The sequence below is a fragment of the Oncorhynchus kisutch genome, linkage group LG23 (genome assembly GCF_002021735.2).
Source record: "Oncorhynchus kisutch isolate 150728-3 linkage group LG23, Okis_V2, whole genome shotgun sequence".
NCBI classification, from domain to species: Eukaryota; Metazoa; Chordata; class Actinopteri; order Salmoniformes; family Salmonidae; genus Oncorhynchus; species Oncorhynchus kisutch.
In genome coordinates this window covers 43,117,412-43,138,217 of record NC_034196.2, presented here as the reverse complement: position 1 = coordinate 43,138,217, position 20,806 = coordinate 43,117,412, and the positions used below count along the sequence as shown (strand labels likewise).

Here is a 20,806-nt window from a genome sequence, read left to right as displayed (position 1 = left end):
ACTGTAGTGACGCCTCTTGCACTGAGATGCAGTGCTTTAGACTGCTCAGGAGCCCTGTCGCGCACTCTTACCACATTCTTACAGTGGGTCGTTTAAAGGGATAGTTCACCCAAATTACAAAATGGTATATTTGGCTTCCTTACCCTGTAAGCAGTCTATGGACAGCAATCAATGCTGTGGTTTAGTTTCCTTGGAACGGTTTCCACATGCTAACGATTTAGCAGTTGTGGCACAAATCCCATTCAAGTCATTGGACCAATATTAGCATTTTCTGTACATCATCTTCAAAATCATCAATAAGTTACTTTTTTTCTGAGCTTCACAAACAATTTGAGATACTTTTGGATAATTTGGAAATTATGTGCTAAAAATGCTAATATCGGTCCAATGACTTGAATGGGATTTGTGCCACAACTGCTAAATCGTTAGCATGTGAAAACCGTTCCAAGGGAACTAAACCAGAGCATTGATTGCTGTCATAACTTATTCACAGGGTGTCATTTTGTAATGTGGGTGAACTGTCCCCCTTGAAATCATACCATCATTTCCCATTGACAACTAAAGAGAAAATAAATACGAAAATATATATATATATTTTTTTAAATATGTACAATTAACTCAGTGATGGTGCTGAATCCCACTGTCTGAAATCTCAAGCAGATTAATATCACAAGAGAACTGAGGCCCTCTAGTGTCTTCTTGACCCTTCTCTAAAGCCTTTATCTGGTAGTGAAGCTTCAAGCTGGTTCGTATACAAGTAGAGGGAAAAAATGAAAAAAAAAAAAATCTGTGATGTCTTTTCTATGATGATGATGATGATGATGAATGTCATTGCAAGTGACCAAATACATTTCCCCTTTGATGGACAATAAAGTTGTGAATCAAACTTAAAATGTTATGACAAAAAGTGCAACATAAGTTTTTTTCGTTTTTTTCTTCCTGTGTGTTTGTTTCATTTCTGATTGGTAGAAAAGTCTTTATTGGTTCAGATGAGATGACGAATGGTGATAAAGGCTTTTCTTGCTCAACCTACTTGGAGTAAAAAAAAATTGGCAGACATTGTTTGTATGGCTATAATAAATAGTGTGGTTTGACTGAGCAGGGGGTGGTTCAGGTTTGGCTGAGCAGGGGGTGGTTCAGGTTTGACTGAGCCTTTGTATGTTAAATAACTAGTTGTTCAGAAAGCCAAGTCCTTTCTCCCTTATTTGAAAACTCAATGAGTCATGACTTCTGCTGTAAAGTCCACTGCCTGATGCAAGGACCAGGGTCGACGATGAGTATCAGTCCGCTGCCTGACGCAAGGACCAGGGTCGACGATGAGCATCAGTCCGCTGCCTGACGCAAGGACCAGGGTCGACGATGAGCATCAGTCCGCTGCCTGACGCAAGGACCAGGGTCGACGATGAGTATCAGTCCACTGCCTGACGCAAGGACCAGGGTCGACGATGAGTATCAGTCCACTGCCTGATGCAAGGACCAGGGTCGACGATGAGTATCAGTCCGCTGCCTGACGCAGGGACCAGGGTCGACAATGAGCATCAATCTAGCGTGTGTTTTGCAAAGTGTCCAGTCAACAGTGGTCTGAAACATTGGCTCAAATAGTTAGGGGGCCATGGCAGTGCTGATACTCCAAGGGCCCAAGTCACTGGTCCCCGAGCCCCCTTATCACAGTCTCTTAACACTTTGTGCATTTACAGGTATTTTTTAAAATCCTTTCTTCTAAGCAAAACCCAACATGGGCCAAAGAAATATGAGCTTGCTCAGAACGTTTATAGCAGCGGAACAAACGACGACAAGCGAGAAAGCTTTGACACGAAACAGGGGCTTTACATATTTGTTTTCCTTTCTCTGGAAAGAGAGACATCGCACGTAGTCCTTGGCTAAAACGCTGCTGTGTGTGTGTGTGTGTCCCCAGTGGTAAAGAGCATCTGCCCCAGTCTGTAGAATCAGACACACACACACTTCTACACTTCCTCACCACTCATTTCATAGGATTCCAACCAATTCCTCCGTTCCACCATTTTATCAGAGTTTGTTAGACTCCCATAGAAAAGGGCTTGGCACTAACTCCCCACTGGGCAAGCTGACTGGTTGTCCATTACTCAAATGACATTAGGTTGGTTGGTATCTGTTAAGGCACAAGCAGAGTACATTAAGTACATTAATGAAGCAATAAGGACTTAGGTGATTGACAGCTGTGGTCAGAATGAAATGGCACATTTTCCCCAAGAGATTGAAAGAAAAAATAACTTCAGTCATTTAATTTTTGGTGTCATCCTCAATTATAAAAAAAAAAAATGCATATACTACCATTGAATTGATATATTGAAAGAATCAATAATTGGAATCAATTCAAATCGATTATAAAAGACAACATTACCTGAGGTCTACAGCTCCTGCAAGCCTCTTCCAGGTTTTTGTGCCAGATGATTGCAGAGAATCTGGATCCCGTCTGGAACTTGTAAACATTACCTGTGAAGCAACAAGAGGGCTTTGGAGTTTGACCTAAAACAACCGAACCATTTGCTTGAGCTAATTAAGGTCAGACCGAGAGTATCATTAATATCACCTCCCCTGTCTGACATCTTAACTTTCTCTATGCCACAAAATCTAATAAAGGTAGAAATGTCATGCTTCAGGTCATTGAAATGTACAGCGACTGGATAATCTGTTTGAGAGAGCTGGTGGTTTTACCGACATAACAGAGCCCACATAGACATTTAATAATGTAAATAACATGGTGGTGGAACACGTAATAATGTAGGTAACATGGTGGTGGAACACGTAATAATGTAGGTAACATGGTGGTGGAACACGTAATAATGTAGGTAACATGGGTGGTGGAACACGTAATAATGTAGATAACATGGGTGGTGGAACACGTAATAATGTAGGTAACATGGTGGTGGAACGCGTAATAATGTAGGTAACATGGGTGGTAAAACACGTAATAATGTAGGTAACATGGTGGTGGAACACGTAATAATGTAGGTAACATGGTGGTGGAACACGTAATAATGTAGGTAACATGGTGGTGGAACGCGTAATAATGTAAATAACATGGGTGGTAAAACACGTAATAATGTAGATAACATGGGTGGTGGAACACGTAATAATGTAGATAACATGGGTGGTGGAACACGTAATAATGTAGATAACATGGGTGGTGGAACACGTAATAATGTAGATAACATGGGTGGTGGAACGCGTAGTAATGTAAATAACATGGGTGGTGGAACACGTAATAATGTAGATAACATGGGTGGTGGAACACGTAATAATGTAGGTAACATGGGTGGTGGAACACGTAATAATGTAGATAACATGGGTGGTGGACCACGTAATAATGTAGATAACATGGGTGGTGGAACGCGTAGTAATGTAAATAACATGGGTGGTGGAACACGTAATAATGTAGATAACATGGGTGGTGGAACACGTAATAATGTAGATAACATGGGTGGTGGAACGCGTAGTAATGTAAATAACATGGGTGGTGGAACACGTAATAATGTAGATAACATGGGTGGTGGAACACGTAATAATGTAGGTAACATGGTGGTGGAACACGTAATAATGTAGGTAACATGGTGGTGGAACGCGTAGTAATGTAAATAACATGGGTGGTGGAACACGTAATAATGTAGGTAACATGGGTGGTGGAACACGTAATAATGTAGGTAACATGGGTGGTGGAACGTAATAATGTAGATAACATGGGTGGTGGAATGTAATAACGTAATTTATTTGGAACTGTGTTCCTGTGTGCGGGTGACAGAAATATTGACTTTATCATGTTGTTGCACTGTGCGCATTCCTCTGCATTTATAGCTACCATTTGGTAGAGGGCGTAAAAGATCTTGGCTAATTTTATTTTGTGGCTGGCAGTTGGCATGAACCAATTTATTGCGTAAAAATTGCGACCTCTCCTATACACAATACGTGGTGGATATTTAAATTCAGCCGGCAAAGCTGGATCCGATGATAAAATATGCCAGTGTTTCTTGACCACAACCTCCCACTTTTCGCAAAAATGGTAGCTAGGGATGCAGAGGATGCGCACAGTGCAACAACATGATAAAGTGTTTAAACATTATTAAATGTCTATGTGGGCTCTGTTATGTCGGTAAAACCACCCGCTCTCTCAAACAGATTATCCAGTCGCTGTACATTTCAATGACCTGAAGCATGACATTTCTACCTTTAGATTTTGTTGCATAGAGAAAGTTAAGATGTCAGACAGGGGAGGAGATATTAATGATACTCTGAGTTAAAGGGACTGTTTTGGGATTTTCGCCCTCCAGACATTATTTCCTAAAGGACTTAATGATGAAATGCCTATGTATGTTATGTTATGAATTTAAACATGAAATATGTGTCTCTTGTAGATTATTATTTTCGTATGATGTACCCTATGACTAATGAAAACTTGCTATGTCCTCATTGAGATTTTACAGACGTGTTTAATACGCCTCATTCATACACTTTTGTGATATTTATAAAATGCATATTGTTATATTTGGTAGCACTTATTTATTTTTCCTTTGCCTCCAACCCCCTTCGATGTGTCGAACGGAAGTGGGAGGGGCCAGGTCCACATAATGGTGCAACTTTTTTTTTTTTATCCCAAAAGCTCTGACGAAGGCCGTGTGGCCGATACGTAAAGCTTATTAAATATCAGTGATGCTATCAAGAGCAGTGATGCTATCAAGAGCAGTGATGCTATCAAGAGCAGTGATGCTATCAAGAGCAGTGATGCTATCAAGAGCAGTGATGCTATCAAGAGCAGTGATGCTATCAAGAGCAGTGATGCTATCAAGAGCAGTGATGCTATCAAGAGCAGTGTGCAGTTTCCTTTTTCCTTCATCTTGTTCAACTGTTGCCACCTGCAAATTAGATTACTCAGATGTGTGAGTGCCTTTTGAATAAATGTGCGCTAGAAAACCCTTATATGCCTCAGACATCCAGCAATATGTCCTGGGATCAACAAATATATTAATATACAGTCACATCCAGAATGATTGGATCCCTTGTTAAAGACAAGTATAAAATAAATAATACAAAATACTGAGCTACTGTATATTGTCTGCCAAATGTTTTGGGGGAAAAAAATATTTTTAACTAATACAATTTCTCCTGAACAACATTCCAAAAAATTGGTCTCCAAGTCTAACCTTTATCCGGGTCGTTGAGGTGGAAGATGTTCGGTCGAGCCGGGTCGTCAGGCAGGACAACCATCCAGCCCGTTACACACACCTTCTTACAGGCTGAAGATTTGTACTGCAGAGAAGATGTGATGAAGTGAGTAATGAAAACAACACAGCCTTCTGCCTCTAGAGGACGGCGTTTGTTTGGAAAATGTATTTTTCCACTTTTACTCACATTTATTTATTTGCTACTCATCAATTGTTTTCCCTACATTACATTCTAGTAAACTGAACATTGTTTTCCCTACATTTCATTCTAGTAAACTGAACATTGTGACCATTAGGACCACTATTTAGTTGGTGTTGAGAGAAAACACCATCAGTAGACAGGTTCTTCAGGAGTGTATTCATTAGTGCACACCCGTAGCAAAACATTTTGCAACTGAAAACGTTGGGCAACAAAAACTGAAGTGTCTTATTGGACTAGTTCAACATAGTCCCTCCCCGTTCCGTCCATTTGCTTCCTAGTGAATACGCCAACGGTCTCACTCACATGCTTCCTCTCGGAGGCCCTCAAGGCTTTGGCCCCGTAGAACGTCAGCGTCGAACCAGACAGAGTTATCCAAAAGCGTGTCCACGATGACAACTGGAGAACAATCACACACACACACACACACACACGACAGTGTTGACTATAAGAATAACTTACAATGAACAACTTGTTCTTTGATCACTACAGTATGGTATAACAGTAAGACAACATTCAACTAATAGAGAAAAGGAGGAACGAGAAGCAACAACTTGGACCAGGAGTCAGACAGAAAACACATCCCTCCTTACCTTGGACCAGGAGTCAGACAGAAAACACATCCCTCCTTACCTTGGACCAGGAGTCAGACAGAAAGCACATCCCTCCTTACCATGGACCAGGAGTCAGACAGTGGAAACATCCCTCCTTACCTTGGACCAGGAGTCAGACAGAAAACACATCCCTCCTTACCTTGGACCAGGAGTCAGACAGTGGAAACATCCCTCCTTACCATGGACCAGGAGTCAGACAGTGGAAACATCCCTCCTTACCTTGGACCAGGAGTCAGACAGAAAACACATCCCTCCTTACCTTGGACCAGGAGTCAGACAGTGGAAACATCCCTCCTTACCTTGGACCAGGAGTCAGACAGAAAACACATCCCTCCTTACCTTGGACCAGGAGTCAGACAGAAAACACATCCCTCCTTACCTTGGACCAGGAGTCAGACAGTGGAAACATCCCTCCTTACCATGGACCAGGAGTCAGACAGAAAACACATCCCTCCTTACCTTGGACCAGGAGTCAGACAGAAAACACATCCCTCCTTACCTTGGACCAGGAGTCAGACAGAAAACACATCCCTCCTTACCTTGGACCAGGAGTCAGACAGTGGAAACATCCCTCCTTACCATGGGCCAGGAGTCAGACAGTGGAAACATCCCTCCTTACCATGGACCAGGAGTCAGACAGAAAACACATCCCTCCTTACCATGGACCAGGAGTCAGACAGAAAACACATCCCTCCTTACCTTGGACCAGGAGTCAGACTGAAAACACATCCCTCCTTACCTTGGACCAGGAGTCAGACAGTGGAAACATCCCTCCTTACCATGGACCAGGAGTCAGACAGAAAACACATCCCTCCTTACCATGGGCCAGGAGTCAGACAGAAAACACATCCCTCCTTACCATGGACCAGGAGTCAGACAGTGGAAACATCCCTCCTTACCATGGACCAGGAGTCAGACAGTGGAAACATCCCTCCTTACCATGGACCAGGAGTCAGACAGAAAACACATCCCTCCTTACCATGGACCAGGAGTCAGACAGAAAACACATCCCTCCTTACCATGGACCAGGAGTCAGACAGAAAACACATCCCTCCTTACCTTGGACCAGGAGTCAGACAGTGGAAACATCCCTCCTTACCATGGACCAGGAGTCAGACAGAAAACACATCCCTCCTTACCATGGACCAGGAGTCAGACAGAAAACACATCCCTCCTTACCTTGGACCAGGAGTCAGACTGAAAACACATCCCTCCTTACCTTGGACCAGGAGTCAGACAGTGGAAACATCCCTCCTTACCATGGACCAGGAGTCAGACAGAAAACGCATCCCTCCTTACCTTGGACCAGGAGTCAGACAGAAAACACATCCCTCCTTACCATGGACCAGGAGTCAGACAGAAAACACATCCCTCCTTACCTTGGACCAGGAATCAGACATTGGAAACTTCCCTCCTTACCTTGGACCAGGAATCAGACTTTGGAAACATCCCTCCTTACCTTGGACCAGGAGTCAGACAGTGGAAACATCCCTCCTTACCTTGAACCAGGAATCAGACAGTGGAAACATCCCTCCTTACCATGGACCAGGAGTCAGACAGAAAACACATCCCTCCTTACCTTGGACCAGGAATCAGACATTGGAAACTTCCCTCCTTACCTTGGACCAGGAATCAGACATTGGAAACATCCCTCCTTACCTTGGACCAGGAGTCAGACAGTGGAAACATCCCTCCTTACCTTGAACCAGGAATCAGACAGTGGAAACATCCCTCCTTACCATGGACCAGGAGTCAGACAGAAAACACACCCCTCCTTACCTTGGGTTTTCGGCCCTCTTTCAGCAGTGTCTTCCTCCGAAGGGGCCCCTCGATAGTAACACTGCCCACCTCGCTGCACCCGTGGCACGGGTTGGCACCCGAGGGGCTGGGAGAGGGATGAGGATGGGGGGGGGGAAAGGGTCAAAACCAAAGTTGTATGAACAGTTGTAGACCGTGGCTTCTCTAGTACCCTTTTCACACTACTGAACCAAGCCGTACTTGGTTTTGCATCCATCATATTCACTGGAAATGTTCTGGAACTAACCATATAACCAGAACATGATAGTGTGAAAAGGGTATATAGGTCTCTGACACCCCCCCTTGTCTCTTTGGCAGAGCTCCTCAAAATGATCAGATATGGTGTTGTGTAATAACAGGATGTGACAGATGTGAATTGGGGCTTGCATGCTTTTAATTTTTTTTATTTTTATATATATATATATATATTTTTACTAAGTTCCACTAAAGTTGAGAGTAGAACAAGGGGCATGACCAAAGGAAGGCTATTCTGAAACTCTCAGTCTTAATAAACCAGACCAGGAGAGGGGAGAACAGTAGGTAACCCAGCGGGCAAAATTAGGCCGGGAACGTCATAATTACGTCATTGTTATGTTGTAAAGTGGTCAGGGAACCAGATTAAGACCCGAAAAAATATGTCTTCATTACATTATCGAGACATCAGGGAAAGACCTCTTATTTTAGATATCTGGTCAGATAACCAAATAACGACTTTAAAGACGTGTTGTTATACACGTTCAAAAATGAGACCTTCCTTATATAATTAGTATAGAACAGGAATTATGTAATTCCAACCAATTTTGCCCACTGTTTTTATAGGCGATTTAGCTATTCAGACTTTCTAGGGATTATGGAAGAAGGTGACGCATGGGATCGCCATGCCAACCAAAAGGGGACAAGCTGATGACGATAAACGTTAGCCTGATCTTGACCCCGTTCTGATCCCTCTGTAGCAGAGAGTTGACATTGGAACAATGGGGGGAAAAAAGCTAACTTGAGATAATATGTGCATACCTTCAAGGTCTTGTGTAAACAGTGTGCATTGATATCAGTGGAAGAGTCGCACATATGAACATTTGTAAAAAAAAAATATATATATAATTTTAAAAAGTTAGGATTTGGCCCAGTCTCCGTCAATGAGTGCATGGTAATAATGTAGAAATTACAGTAGAACATTTTCCATGAGAACCCTGAAGAAGCATTCTCCTCTCGCCACAATGGTTCTCATTTTAAATTCTCTGTGAAACACCCTCCCCCGAAGACAAACAGACAGCTTAGGGTCAAAGGTCCCCAAAGTAAAAGGAAATCAAAAACACCATCCCAAAAGACAAGAGTCAAGGAACTATGTAGCATTTGTCCAGGTCCTTTGTCCCTTTCCCCTTGGAGTGTGGAGACGAGGGACTCAAAAGTCTGTGATGGTGATATACAGAAGGAAGGAAGGAAGCCCCTGGGTAGAAGTTTCCCCTGCTCCAAGCTACATCTTTCCAAACCACAACCCCTGAAACCCCAACCTTAAAGGGGAAGTTCAGGATGATACAATATAACGCTGAGATAGTTCCTAAAACGTGTCTACGCGCAAAGAGAAAATGTAATCCGTAGTTTGTTTTTCTGTAAACAGCCACTACAAACTTCAGCCTGCGCCATCTTAAAACCATGCGGAGTACGTGAAAAGAATATCCCTGTCATGCCCATACATTTTTAAGCTAGCAGTGGCCAGTTTGTTGTGCTGTTTAAAGTTAAACCGGACCATGGATTCCAGTTTCTCCCGGCCCATAAACTACTAGCAGGGCGAGGAAACCATCTAACATCAAATTGTAAAATAGCGAACTTCCCCTTTAACTATTAAACCTGTGAATAAACTGACCGTAGACCAGGGGTTAGGGGCAACTTCCACCAACAGTGTGAAGAGACTGAGTGAGACGGACGCTGCATGCAGTGACAAGAGGTGACCGCGTGACCCCCCCCCCCCACCCTTCTTTTCCCGGTGATGAATGACCTATGACCCTAGAACATGTGACATAACCCGACCCCACCACCACCACTGTACCTGTAAACATAGCTGTGGCTCCGAGGTGAATTACGTAGAGGGACCTTCCAGTTGGGGCCCAGTGTGGCATACATGCGTCCCCTGTGCACATTGTCAATAGTCAGTCTGAGTTGCCAGGAGGGTCACTGCTATTTGGTTTACAATACACCCCCCCCCCCCCCCCCCCTCCCCCACACACACTTTCTCACAAGTGTACCTAATAGTTCTGATGTTTAAACCAGACCTGGGACAAATATGTAAAATACGTGATTTAGTTTTGAACAATAGTACAATGAAACCAATTAAATAATCCCCAAAGCTAAGTGAAGCGCAGTGTATTTGACCCCAATCAGTGATTGGAATTAAAAGACGAGAAAAATCGGGTTGAGAATAATTTACACTTCTTGTCGGACGATGAAAAACCGAGATCACATGAGAATGTTGGTCGACACTCAACGCTGGGACATTTAGAACCAATGATATCGTTCCTTAGTGAGTTTTATTCAGCGAGGTCGACTTGACACGCTCAGACAACTCATTTTGCAACAATTTTAAAACAGGGTGCAACGTTAATATCAGGCTTGTAAATCCCTTTGAGATGATAAACATGAGCAACTACGTATACACTATTAGTAAATCATTCAACGAGGTACAGTTCAAAATCGGCACATTGTACGTATGTCTGCTTATCTATGACTACGTCATTCACTAATAGTGTGCAAATAGTGACCCATTTCAAAGTGATAGCAAAAAAGGAATGGTATAAGGTTAAGTGCTGGGTTAGGTTGCCATGTTTAAAAAAACTAAACGTCAGATGGTACCAACCTTTCCATCCCTGGTGAGAGTTCCTCGCCGAATGAGCTTTCACTGCTGCCTACAGGGGAGACAGGGAAACACTGCTGTCACGGGCAGACACTGCTAACTGGCAAACTCACACTACCCAATACTCATATTCTGAGCATTACACAGCGTGTAAAGTTCACTCCAAAATCAATGTTTGTCAGACATATTCAGATGAGTCCACACTGCCGTCAACTACACTCGGTTGATGACGAACCCGAGCAAACAGTAAAAATTGGGGAGCTTCTGAAGCAGGTGCAAGAGGAAGCCTGTATAGTGAGAGAGCAGTAGGGTCGACATGGCCAGCACCACATGGCCAGCACCGCAGTAGGGTCGACATGGCCAGCACCACAGTAGGGTCGACATGGCCAGCACCGCAGTAGGGTCGACATGGCCAGCACCGCAGTAGGGTCGACATGGCCAGCACCGCAGTAGGGTCGACATGGCCAGCACCGCAGTAGGGTCGACATGGCCAGCACCGCAGTAGGGTCGACATGGCCAGCACCGCGGTAGTGACGACATGGCCAGCACCGCGGTAGTGACGACATGGCCAGCACCGCGGTAGGGTCGACATGGCCAGCACCGCAGTAGGGTCGACATGGCCAGCACCGCAGTAGGGTCGACATGGCCAGCACCGCAGTAGGGTCGACATGGCCAGCACCGCGGTAGTGACGACATGGCCAGCACCGCAGTAGGGTCGACATGGCCAGCACCACACTGCCAGCACCACGGTAGGGTCGACATGGCCAGCACCACATGGCCAGCACCGCGGTAGGGTCGACATGGCCAGCACCACATGGCCAGCACCACAGTAGGGACGACATGGCCAGCACCGCGGTAGGGACGACACGGCCAGCACCACACTGCCAGCACCGCGGTAAGGTCGACATGGCCAGCACCACACGGCCAGCACCGCGGTAGGGTTGACATGGCCAGCACCACATGGCCAGCACCACAGTAGGGACGACATGGCCAGCACCGCGGTAGGGACGACACGGCCAGCACCACACTGCCAGCACCGCGGTAGGGTCGACACGGCCAGCACCACACGGCCAGCACCGCGGTAGGGACGACACGGCCAGCAGCGCAGTAGGGTCGACACGACCAGCACCGCGGTAGAGACGACACGGCCAGCACCGCGGTAGGGACGACATGGCCAGCACCGCGGTAGGGACGACACGGCCAGCACCGCGGTAGGGTCGACATGGCCAGCACCACATGGCCAGCACCGAGGTAGGGTCGACATGGCCAGCACCACATGGCCAGCACCACAGTAGGGACGACATGGCCAGCACCGCGGTAGGGACGACACGGCCAGCACCACACTGCCAGCACCGCGGTAGGGTCGACACGGCCAGCACCACACGGCCAGCACCGCGGTAGGGTCGACACGGCCAGCACCGCAGTAGGGTCGACACGGCCAGCACCGCAGTAGGGTCGACACGGCCAGCACCGCGGTAGGGTCGACACGGCCAGCACCGCGGTAGGGTCGACACGGCCAGCACCGCGGTAGGGACGACACGGCCAGCACCGCGGTAGGGACGACACGGCCAGCACCGCGGTAGGGTCGACACGGCCAGCACCGCGGTAGGGTCGACACGGCCAGCACCGCGGTAGGGTCGACACGGCCAGCACCGCGGTAGGGTCGACATGGCCAGCACCACATGGCCAGCACCACAGTAGGGACGACATGGCCAGCACCGCGGTAGGGACGACACGGCCAGCACCACACTGCCAGCACCGCGGTAGGGTCGATACGGCCAGCACCACACGGCCAGCACCGCGGTAGGGACGACGCGGCCAGCACCGCAGTAGGGTCGACACGGCCAGCACCGCAGTAGGGTCGACACGGCCAGCACCGCAGTAGGGTCGACACGGCCAGCACCGCAGTAGGGTCGACACGGCCAGCACCGCAGTAGGGTCGACACGGCCAGCACCGCAGTAGGGTCGACACGGCCAGCACCGCAGTAGGGTCGACACGGCCAGCACCGCAGTAGGGTCGACACGGCCAGCACCGCAGTAGGGTCGACACGGCCAGCACCGCGGTAGGGACGACACGGCCAGCACCGCGGTAGGGACGACACGGCCAGCACCACGGTAGGGACGACACGGCCAGCACCAGGTACGCGTGAATTCTTATTTGCAATGACGGCCCTACCCCGGCCAAACGCGGACGACGCTGGGGCAACGGGACTCCCAATCACGTCCGGATGTGATGCAGCCAGGATTCGAACCAGGGACTACATTGACGGCTCATGCGCTGAGATGATGATACTAGTACTCATTCTTTCACGTGTGACTCTGCTGTGGTGTTTGATCCTGTGTGGTATAAACACACACATTTCTATAAACCAGACATGGGTCTATTCTTTCCACTGGCTTTGGTCTTGGTTAGACCCATTAGACTCATTTGAGTTCTGGACAAATGTCGGACAAACTTAGACTTTGGAGTGAACCATCATTACATTAAACTAAGTGTTTGCATCAATACAAAGTTTGCATCAGACCCCCCCCCCCCCCCCCCCAGAGGGAAATTTAATCCAAAAGATAGGCCTAGAAGAAAAGCCTGGAGTAAGGACAGATTTAAATATAGATTTAACTCGGTGACTGCATACCCTGCTATGGAGACTTTACAGTTTAACCGGTTAAACTTTTTTAGATTTTACAGACAAGACTTCAAGAAAAGTGCAATTAAAAAGTGAGGCTTTGTGGACATTTCAACATGTGGTGTTGAGGTTGTATGAGGTGTGGGGGGGGGGGGGTACCTAAAGACATGCCGTTAGATATGGCCATGCTATGTGGGTCATTTCGAGCTGGGCTCTGGGACTCCAGGAAGCTGTCATCCAACAGGTGGCGTGGCTTCTCAATGGGGAACGTGGCGCTCTTACTCTCCACCATGCCGTACGCCATCATACTAGGGGAAGATGGAGAGAGTCAGGGGGAGAGAGAGTGGAGAGAGAGAGGGAGAGTGACACATGGAGAGTAACAGAGGGAGAGAGTAAGTAACAGAGGGAGAGTGACAGAGAGAGAGAGAGAGTAACAGAGGGAGAGTGACAGAGGGAGAGAGAGAGTATCAGAGGGAGAAAGAGAGTAACAGAGGGAGAGAGAGAGTAACAGAGGGAGAGTGACAGAGGGAGAGAGAGAGTATCAGAGGGAGAAAGAGAGTAACAGAGGGAGAGAGAGAGTAACAGAGGGAGAGAGAGAGTAACAGAGGGAGAGTGACAGAGGGAGAGTAACAGAGCGAGAGTAACAGAGCGAGAGTAACAGAGCGAGAGTAACAGAGGGAGAGTAAGAGGGAGAGTAAGAGGGAGAGTAAGAGGGAGAGTAACAGAGGGAGAGTAACAGAGGGAGAGAGAGAGAGTATCAGAGGGAGAGAAACAGAGGGAGAGAGAGAGTATCAGAGGGAGAGTAACAGAGGGAGAGAGAGAGTATCAGAGGGAGAGTAACAGAGGGAGGAGAAAAGATGATAGTGATGTGGCAAATCATTGCACTCTATTGGAGACGTACTGCGATATCTTATTATATTCAGTGACACTGAAACACAAGTACTCTGTACACAGGCACTCACTTGTTGCCCAGGCTATGGCTCTTCCTGTGGCGAGAGGGGGGAGGCGTGGGCATGTGCACCATCACCGAGGCGTCGGGACAGGTGGGTCTCCGGTAGTTGTACCTCACAGAGGCAGACACATCAGACGGACCTGAGAGGAGGAGCAAAACGAGAGGCCCTCAGTAAAAATGATTCCTACAAGTCAGAATCCCTCTAGTCTCCATCATTGGTCATTAAAACAGGAAAACAGGAAATGGTTCTCAACACTATCCGATACACCCCCACCCCACTGAACCTGAGACATGGGACAAAAACACCACTGGTTGTTAGGTACTCTGCTCTCAGTTCAAAAGAGCAGACAACAAATCTCAGAAACCCTTGCCATTTGACCTTCTGACCCTGGAATCTGGTAAATTAACTCCATTCATGAAATGATTGATGGCTGTATGTGCTAGAAGACTAAGGCTAGATCATCTGTGGGTGCTGCACGCAAACCATTTCAAAGACTGTGTATCTTTAGATTGAACTACTGTAGTCCAGTGTGCTGAGCAGAGACCATTGACGTTATTCAGAATCTGCCCACTAGGTGGGGTCAGTGGGTTGTAGTTTGAACACATAGACATGTTTGCTGTTTTAATTAGCCTCTATCCACATGTGATGAGTGTATCCTTCCATGTACCCGCATGTATGATAACAGCTGTATAATGAGCCTATCCACGTTTTCACTCTTGCTAGGTTTGTGGGCTTGGCGAGGGCATGTGGTGTTGCCATGTGCTTTCTCTGCCAGTGGAACCTATGACTCAAGTCTCGGTTCCCCCTCTGTGTGGCGCTTCGCACTAAGCCCACTGGGGACCATTCAATTAGTCATGAAATCACCAGATTAAACTCAGCACTGCAGTCGGGAAGACCTCCACACACACTTGAGCCTGTTTTACATTTACAAAACAAGGACGATAAATGGCCAACAATATATGCTGTTGGAACTTAATTTATGAGAACATGGTTCAAAGTCAATGAGCGAAGCGAAACCATCCTTAAAAGACTGGACTTCTCCCAATTCTTGTGATTTTCAGTGACGAAGATTTTTATTGATCCGAAACTGAGGGGTCGGTGTCGACTCCACGGCCCACTTTGGTCTTGATTCCAGTACCTAGACTTGGGGATAGGCCATGTCTCACGCAAAGATGAGAGAAAAACAATGACCAATCACAGAGCCATATACATTGGGGAGAACAAGTATACAATTCATTTTTAAGTAATTAATTTAGCATTTTATTGCATGACATAAGCATTATAGTCTGTGAGAGCTGGAATTCTTACTGGTTGGTAGGTGATCAAATACTTATGTCATGCAATAAAATGCTAATTCATTACTTATATTTTTGTTTTAGATTCTGTCTCTCACAGTTGAAGTGTAACTATGATAAAAATTACAGACCTCTACATGCTTTGTAAGTAGGAAAACCTGCAAAATCGGCAGTGTATCAAATACTTGTTCTCCCCACTGTATGTGTCTTTGGCCAATCAGTCTGTCTGGAGGAGTAAAGAGGTCTAGACACAGGCTGTCATAGTGAAACCTTAATGGCCCGTGTTCATGTAGAGAAGGGTTCTGGGTTTACCACCACGCAGCTCGTCGAGGGCATCTCATCTCGCTACGTCTCCTACCGGTTCTAATGAAGTTTTCATGGTAAATCTCATCTTGCTACTTCTCCTAATGGTTCTAATGATGTTTTCATGGTAAATTTCATCTCGCTACGTCTCCTACTGGTTCTAATGACATTCCATGGTAAACAAACTGCAGCAACAAATGAGAGCCTTCCTTCCTCCCACGCTATGTTTGTCAATAAATACTTCCCGACCCACAGCTAAATGAGCTAAATGCTCTCCATGTGTGGCCCATTATATTTCCTTTTTAAAGGCTAACTGGTCTTGACTAAGTACCTGCAGCTGAACTTGGTATTAGGGCCAAATTAATAAACCCCAGCACAGTGTGATGCAATCGGAACGAGTATGTGAATCAGGTACTGGTCCGAACGGGAGTGTGAATCAGGTACTGGTCCGAACGGGAGTGTGAATCAGGTACTGGTTCGAACGGGAGTGTGAATCAGGTACTGGTCCGAACGGGAGTGTGAATCAGGTACTGTTCCGAACGGGAGTGTGAATCAGGTACTGGTCCGAACGGGTGTGTGAATCAGGTACTGGTACGAACGGGTGTGTGAATCAGGTACTGGTCCGAACGGGAGTGTGAATCAGGTACTGGTCCGAACGGGAGTGTGAATCAGGTACTGGTCCGAACGAGAGTGTGAATCAGGTACTGGTCCGAACGGGAGTGTGAATCAGGTACTGGTCTAAGCGATTCTTCATGAATGACGTAATATGTCAGGAGTCATTTCATCATTAAGTAGAATACTGTATAAACTACTGAACACGTCACTGAACATGTATGACATGGTGATCCCTGATGGCTGCTCGGTCATTGCTGCACGGTAAAAAGCCTAAATACTGTGGGGGATGCTGTCAATTGGGTGTAATGGCGCCCGTTTGGCGGTTCTATAACACATCCCATCAAGGCATGTTGGAACACATGTTAACGTACCCCACTTAGCTAGTCTTTCATGTTGGAAGTCTGTTCCTGCAAATCGGTAGAACACATTCAAATCAGCCACAACACACACACACACACACACACACACACTATTCTCCTGCCATAGACAATACCGGTCTCCTGCTTGTCATATGGCCAACGTAAGACTTCAAGTAAAGGGTGTATGGCTACACAGAGATAACTGACCCATAATGAAGGGAGTGTCTCCCATTCTTCTCTGCAGATCCCCTCAAGCTCTGTCAGGTTGGATGGGGAGCGTTGCTGCACAGCTATTTTCAGATCTCTCCAGAGATGTTCGATCGGGTTCAAGTCCGGGCTCTGGCTGGGCCACTCAAGGACATTCAGAGACTTGTCCCAAAGACACTCCTGCGTTGTCTTGGCTGTGTGCTTAGGGTGTTGTCCTGTTTGAAGGTGAACCTTCACCCCATTCTTAGGTCCTGAGAGTTCTGGAGTAGGTTTTCATCAAGGATCTGTACTTCGCTCTGTTCATTTTTGCCTCAATCCTGACTAGTCTCCCAGTCCCTGCCTCTGAAAAACATCCCCACAACATGATGCTGCCACCACCATGCTTCACAGTAGGGATGGTGCCAGGTTTCCTCCAGACATGACGCTTGGCTTTCAGACCAAAGAGTTCAATCTTGGTTTAATCAGACCAGAGAATCTTGTTTTTCAGGGTCAGAGTCCTTTACATGCTTTTTGGCAAACTCCAAGTGGGCTGTCATGTGCCTTTTACTGAGGATTGGCTTCCGTCTGGTCTCTCCACCAATCAGGCCTTTATGGTAGAGTGTTGAGGAGTTGGGAGAACCTTCCAGAAGGAACCCCATCTCCACAGAGGAACTCTGGAGCTCTGTCAGAGTGACCATCAGGTTCTTGGTCATCTCCCTGACCAAGGCACTTTTCCCCCGATTGCTCAGTTTGGCCAGGTGGCCAGCTCTAGGAAGAGTCTTTGTGGTTCCAAACATCTTCCATTTAAGAATGATGGAGGTCAATGTGTTCTTGGGGACTGTAACGTTCTTTGTTTCATGGAAACATGGCTTACTCGAGACAAGCTATCGGAGTCGGTACAGCCAGCTGGTTTCTTCACGCATCGAGCCAGTAGGGAGTAGGAAGAGTGGTAAGAAGAGGGGCGGGGGGTGGTATGCCTTATGATTCACGAGACGTGGTGTGATCATAACAACATACAGGAACTCAAGTTCTTCTGTTCACCTGACTTAGAATTCCTCACAATCAAATGTCGACCGCATTATCTACCAAGAGAATTCTCTTCAATTATAATCACAGCCGCATATATTCCCCCCCAAGCAGACACATCGACGGCACTGAACGAACTGTATTTGACTCTATGCAAACTGGAAACCACATATCCTGAGGCTGCATTCATTGTAGCTGGGGATTTTAACAAGGCTAATCTGAAAACAAGACTCCCTAAATTCTATCAGCATATTAATAGTGCTACCAGGGCTGGTAAAACCCTGGATCATTGTTATTCTAACTTCCGCGACGCATATAAAGCCCTCCCCCGCCCTCCTTTTGGAAATGCTGACCACGACTCCATTTTGTTGCTCCCAGCCTATAGACAGAGACTAAAACAGGAAGCTCCCGCGCTCAGGTCTGTTCAACGCTGGTCCGATCAATCTGATTCCACCCTTCAAGATTGCTTCGATCACGTGGATTGGGATATGTTCCGCATTGCGTCAAACAACAACATTCACAAATACGCTGATTCGGTGAGCGAGTTTATTAGGAAGTGCATCGGGGGTGTCGTACCAACAGCAAATATTAAAACATTCCCAAACCAGAAACCGTGGATTGATGGCAGCATTCGCGCAAAACTGAAAGCGCGAACCAGTGTTTTTAACCAGGGCAAGGTGACCGGAAACATGATCGAATACAAACAGTGTAGCTATTCCCTCCGCAAGGCAATCAAACAAGCTAAGCGTCAGTATAGAGAGAAAGCAGAGTCACAATTCAACGGCTCAGACACAAGAGGTATGTGGCAGGGTCTACCGTCAATCACGGATTACAAAACGAAAACCAGCCCCGTCGCGGACCCGGATGTCTTGCTCCCAGACAGACTAAACAACTTCTTTGCTCGCTTTGAGGACAATACAGTGCCACTGACACGACTCGCTACCAAAACCTGCGGACTCTCCTTTCCTGCAGCCAACGTGAGTAAAACATTTAAATGTGTTAACCCTCGCAAGGCTGCAGACTCAGACGGCATCCCCAGCCGCATCCTCAGAGCATGCGCAGACCAGCTGACTGGTGTGTTTACGGACATATTCAATCAATCCTTATACTAGTCTGCTGTTCCCACACGCTTCAAGAGGGCCACCATTGTTCCCGTTCCCAAGAAAGCTAAGGTAACTGAGCTAAACGACTACCGCCCCGTAGCACTCACTTCCGTCATCATGATGTGCTTTGAGAGACTAGTCAAGGACCCTACCTGACACCCTAGACCCACTCCAATTTGCTTACCGCCCAAATAGGTCCACAGACGACGCAATCGCAACCACACTGCACACTGCCCTAACCCATCTGGACAAGAGGAATACCTATGTGAGAATGCTGTGATGGTGAATACTCATCATCAAGCTCGAGACCCTGGGTCTCGACCCCGCCCTGTGCAACTGGGTACTGGACTTCCTGACAGGCCGCCCCCAGGTTGTGAGGGTAGGTAACAACATCTCCACCCCGCGGATCCTCAACACTGGGGCCCCAGTGTTCTGAGCTCTCTCCTGTACTCCCTGTTCACCCACGACTGAGTGGCCATGCACGCGTCCATCTCAATCATCAAGTTTGCAGACGACACTACAGTGGTAGGCTTGATTTCCAACAACGACGAGACGGTCTACAAGGAGGAAGTGAGTGTCCCCGGAGTGTGGTGTCAAGAAAATAACCTCACACTCAACGTCAACAAAACAAAGGAGATGATCGTGGACTTCAGGAAACAGCAGAGGGAGCAGCCCCCCTATCCACATCGACAGGACAGTAGTGGAGAAGGTGGAAAGTTTTATGTTCCTCGACGTACACATCACAGACAAACTGAACTGCTCCACCCACACAGACAGCGTGGTGAAGAGGGCGCAGCAGCGCTTCTTCAACCTCAGGAGGCTGAAGAGACTCGGCTTGTCACCTAAAACACTCACAAACTGTTACAGATGCACAATCGAGAGCATCCTGTCGGGCTGTATCACCGCTTGGTACGGCAACTGCTCCGCCCACATCCGTAAGGCTCTCCAGATGGTAGTGAGGTCTGCACAACGCATCACTGGGGGCAAACTACCTGCCCTCCAGGACACCTACACCACCCGATGTCACAGGAAGGCCATAAAGATCATCAAGGACAACAACCGCCCGAGCCACTGCCTGTTTACCCCGCTATCATCCAGAAGGCGAGGTCAGTACAGGTGCATCAAAGCTGGGACCGAGAGACTGAAAAACAGCTTCTATCTCAAGGCCATCAGACTGTTAAACAGCCATCACTAACATTGAGTGACTGCTGCCAACACACTGACTCAACTCCAGCCACTTTAAATATGGAAAAATTGATGGAAAAATGTATCACTAGCCACTTTAAACAATGCCACTTAATATAATGTTTACATACCCTACATTACTCATCTCATATGTATATACTGTACCCTATACCATCTACTGCATCTTGATGTAATAAATGTATCACTAGCCACTTTAAACTATGCCACTTAATATAATGTTTACATACAGTATATACATATGAGATGAGTAATGTAGGGTATCTTGCCATATTGATGTAATACATGCATCACTAGCCACTTTAAACAATGCCACTTATGTTTCCCAGATCTGTGCCTCGAACAAACCTGTCTCGGAGGTCTACGGACAATTCCTTTGACCCCCCCCATAGCTTGGTTTTTGCTCTGACATGCACTGTCAACTCAGGGACCTTATATAGACATGTGTGTGCCTTTCCAAATCAGGTCCAATCAACTGAATTTACC

At 47.0% G+C, this 20,806-nt stretch overlaps 1 protein-coding gene across 4 annotated transcripts in view; it reads right to left on the bottom strand.

Moving 5' to 3' along the window:
- Nucleotides 1–260: 260 nt before the first annotated feature.
- The window catches only part of LOC109867880 (ras-specific guanine nucleotide-releasing factor RalGPS1), a 274,063-nt gene continuing 253,517 nt past the window's right edge, over nucleotides 261–20,806 (bottom strand). For 3 of the 4 annotated variants that reach the window (XM_031803280.1, XM_020457186.2, XM_031803281.1), the window contains 9 exons: nucleotides 14,240–14,369; nucleotides 13,437–13,585; nucleotides 10,657–10,705; nucleotides 9,853–9,933; nucleotides 7,788–7,893; nucleotides 5,701–5,793; nucleotides 5,175–5,280; nucleotides 2,381–2,472; nucleotides 261–2,128 (listed from right to left, as the gene is read on the bottom strand). In XM_031803280.1, the coding sequence (XP_031659140.1) occupies nucleotides 2,099–2,128; nucleotides 2,381–2,472; nucleotides 5,175–5,280; nucleotides 5,701–5,793; nucleotides 7,788–7,893; nucleotides 9,853–9,933; nucleotides 10,657–10,705; nucleotides 13,437–13,585; nucleotides 14,240–14,369 (836 nt within the window). In that variant the 3' untranslated portion in view covers nucleotides 261–2,098. The remainder of the gene's footprint in view (nucleotides 2,129–2,380; nucleotides 2,473–5,174; nucleotides 5,281–5,700; nucleotides 5,794–7,787; nucleotides 7,894–9,852; nucleotides 9,934–10,656; nucleotides 10,706–13,436; nucleotides 13,586–14,239; nucleotides 14,370–20,806) is intronic. The other variant, XM_031803282.1, reaches the window with a different exon arrangement.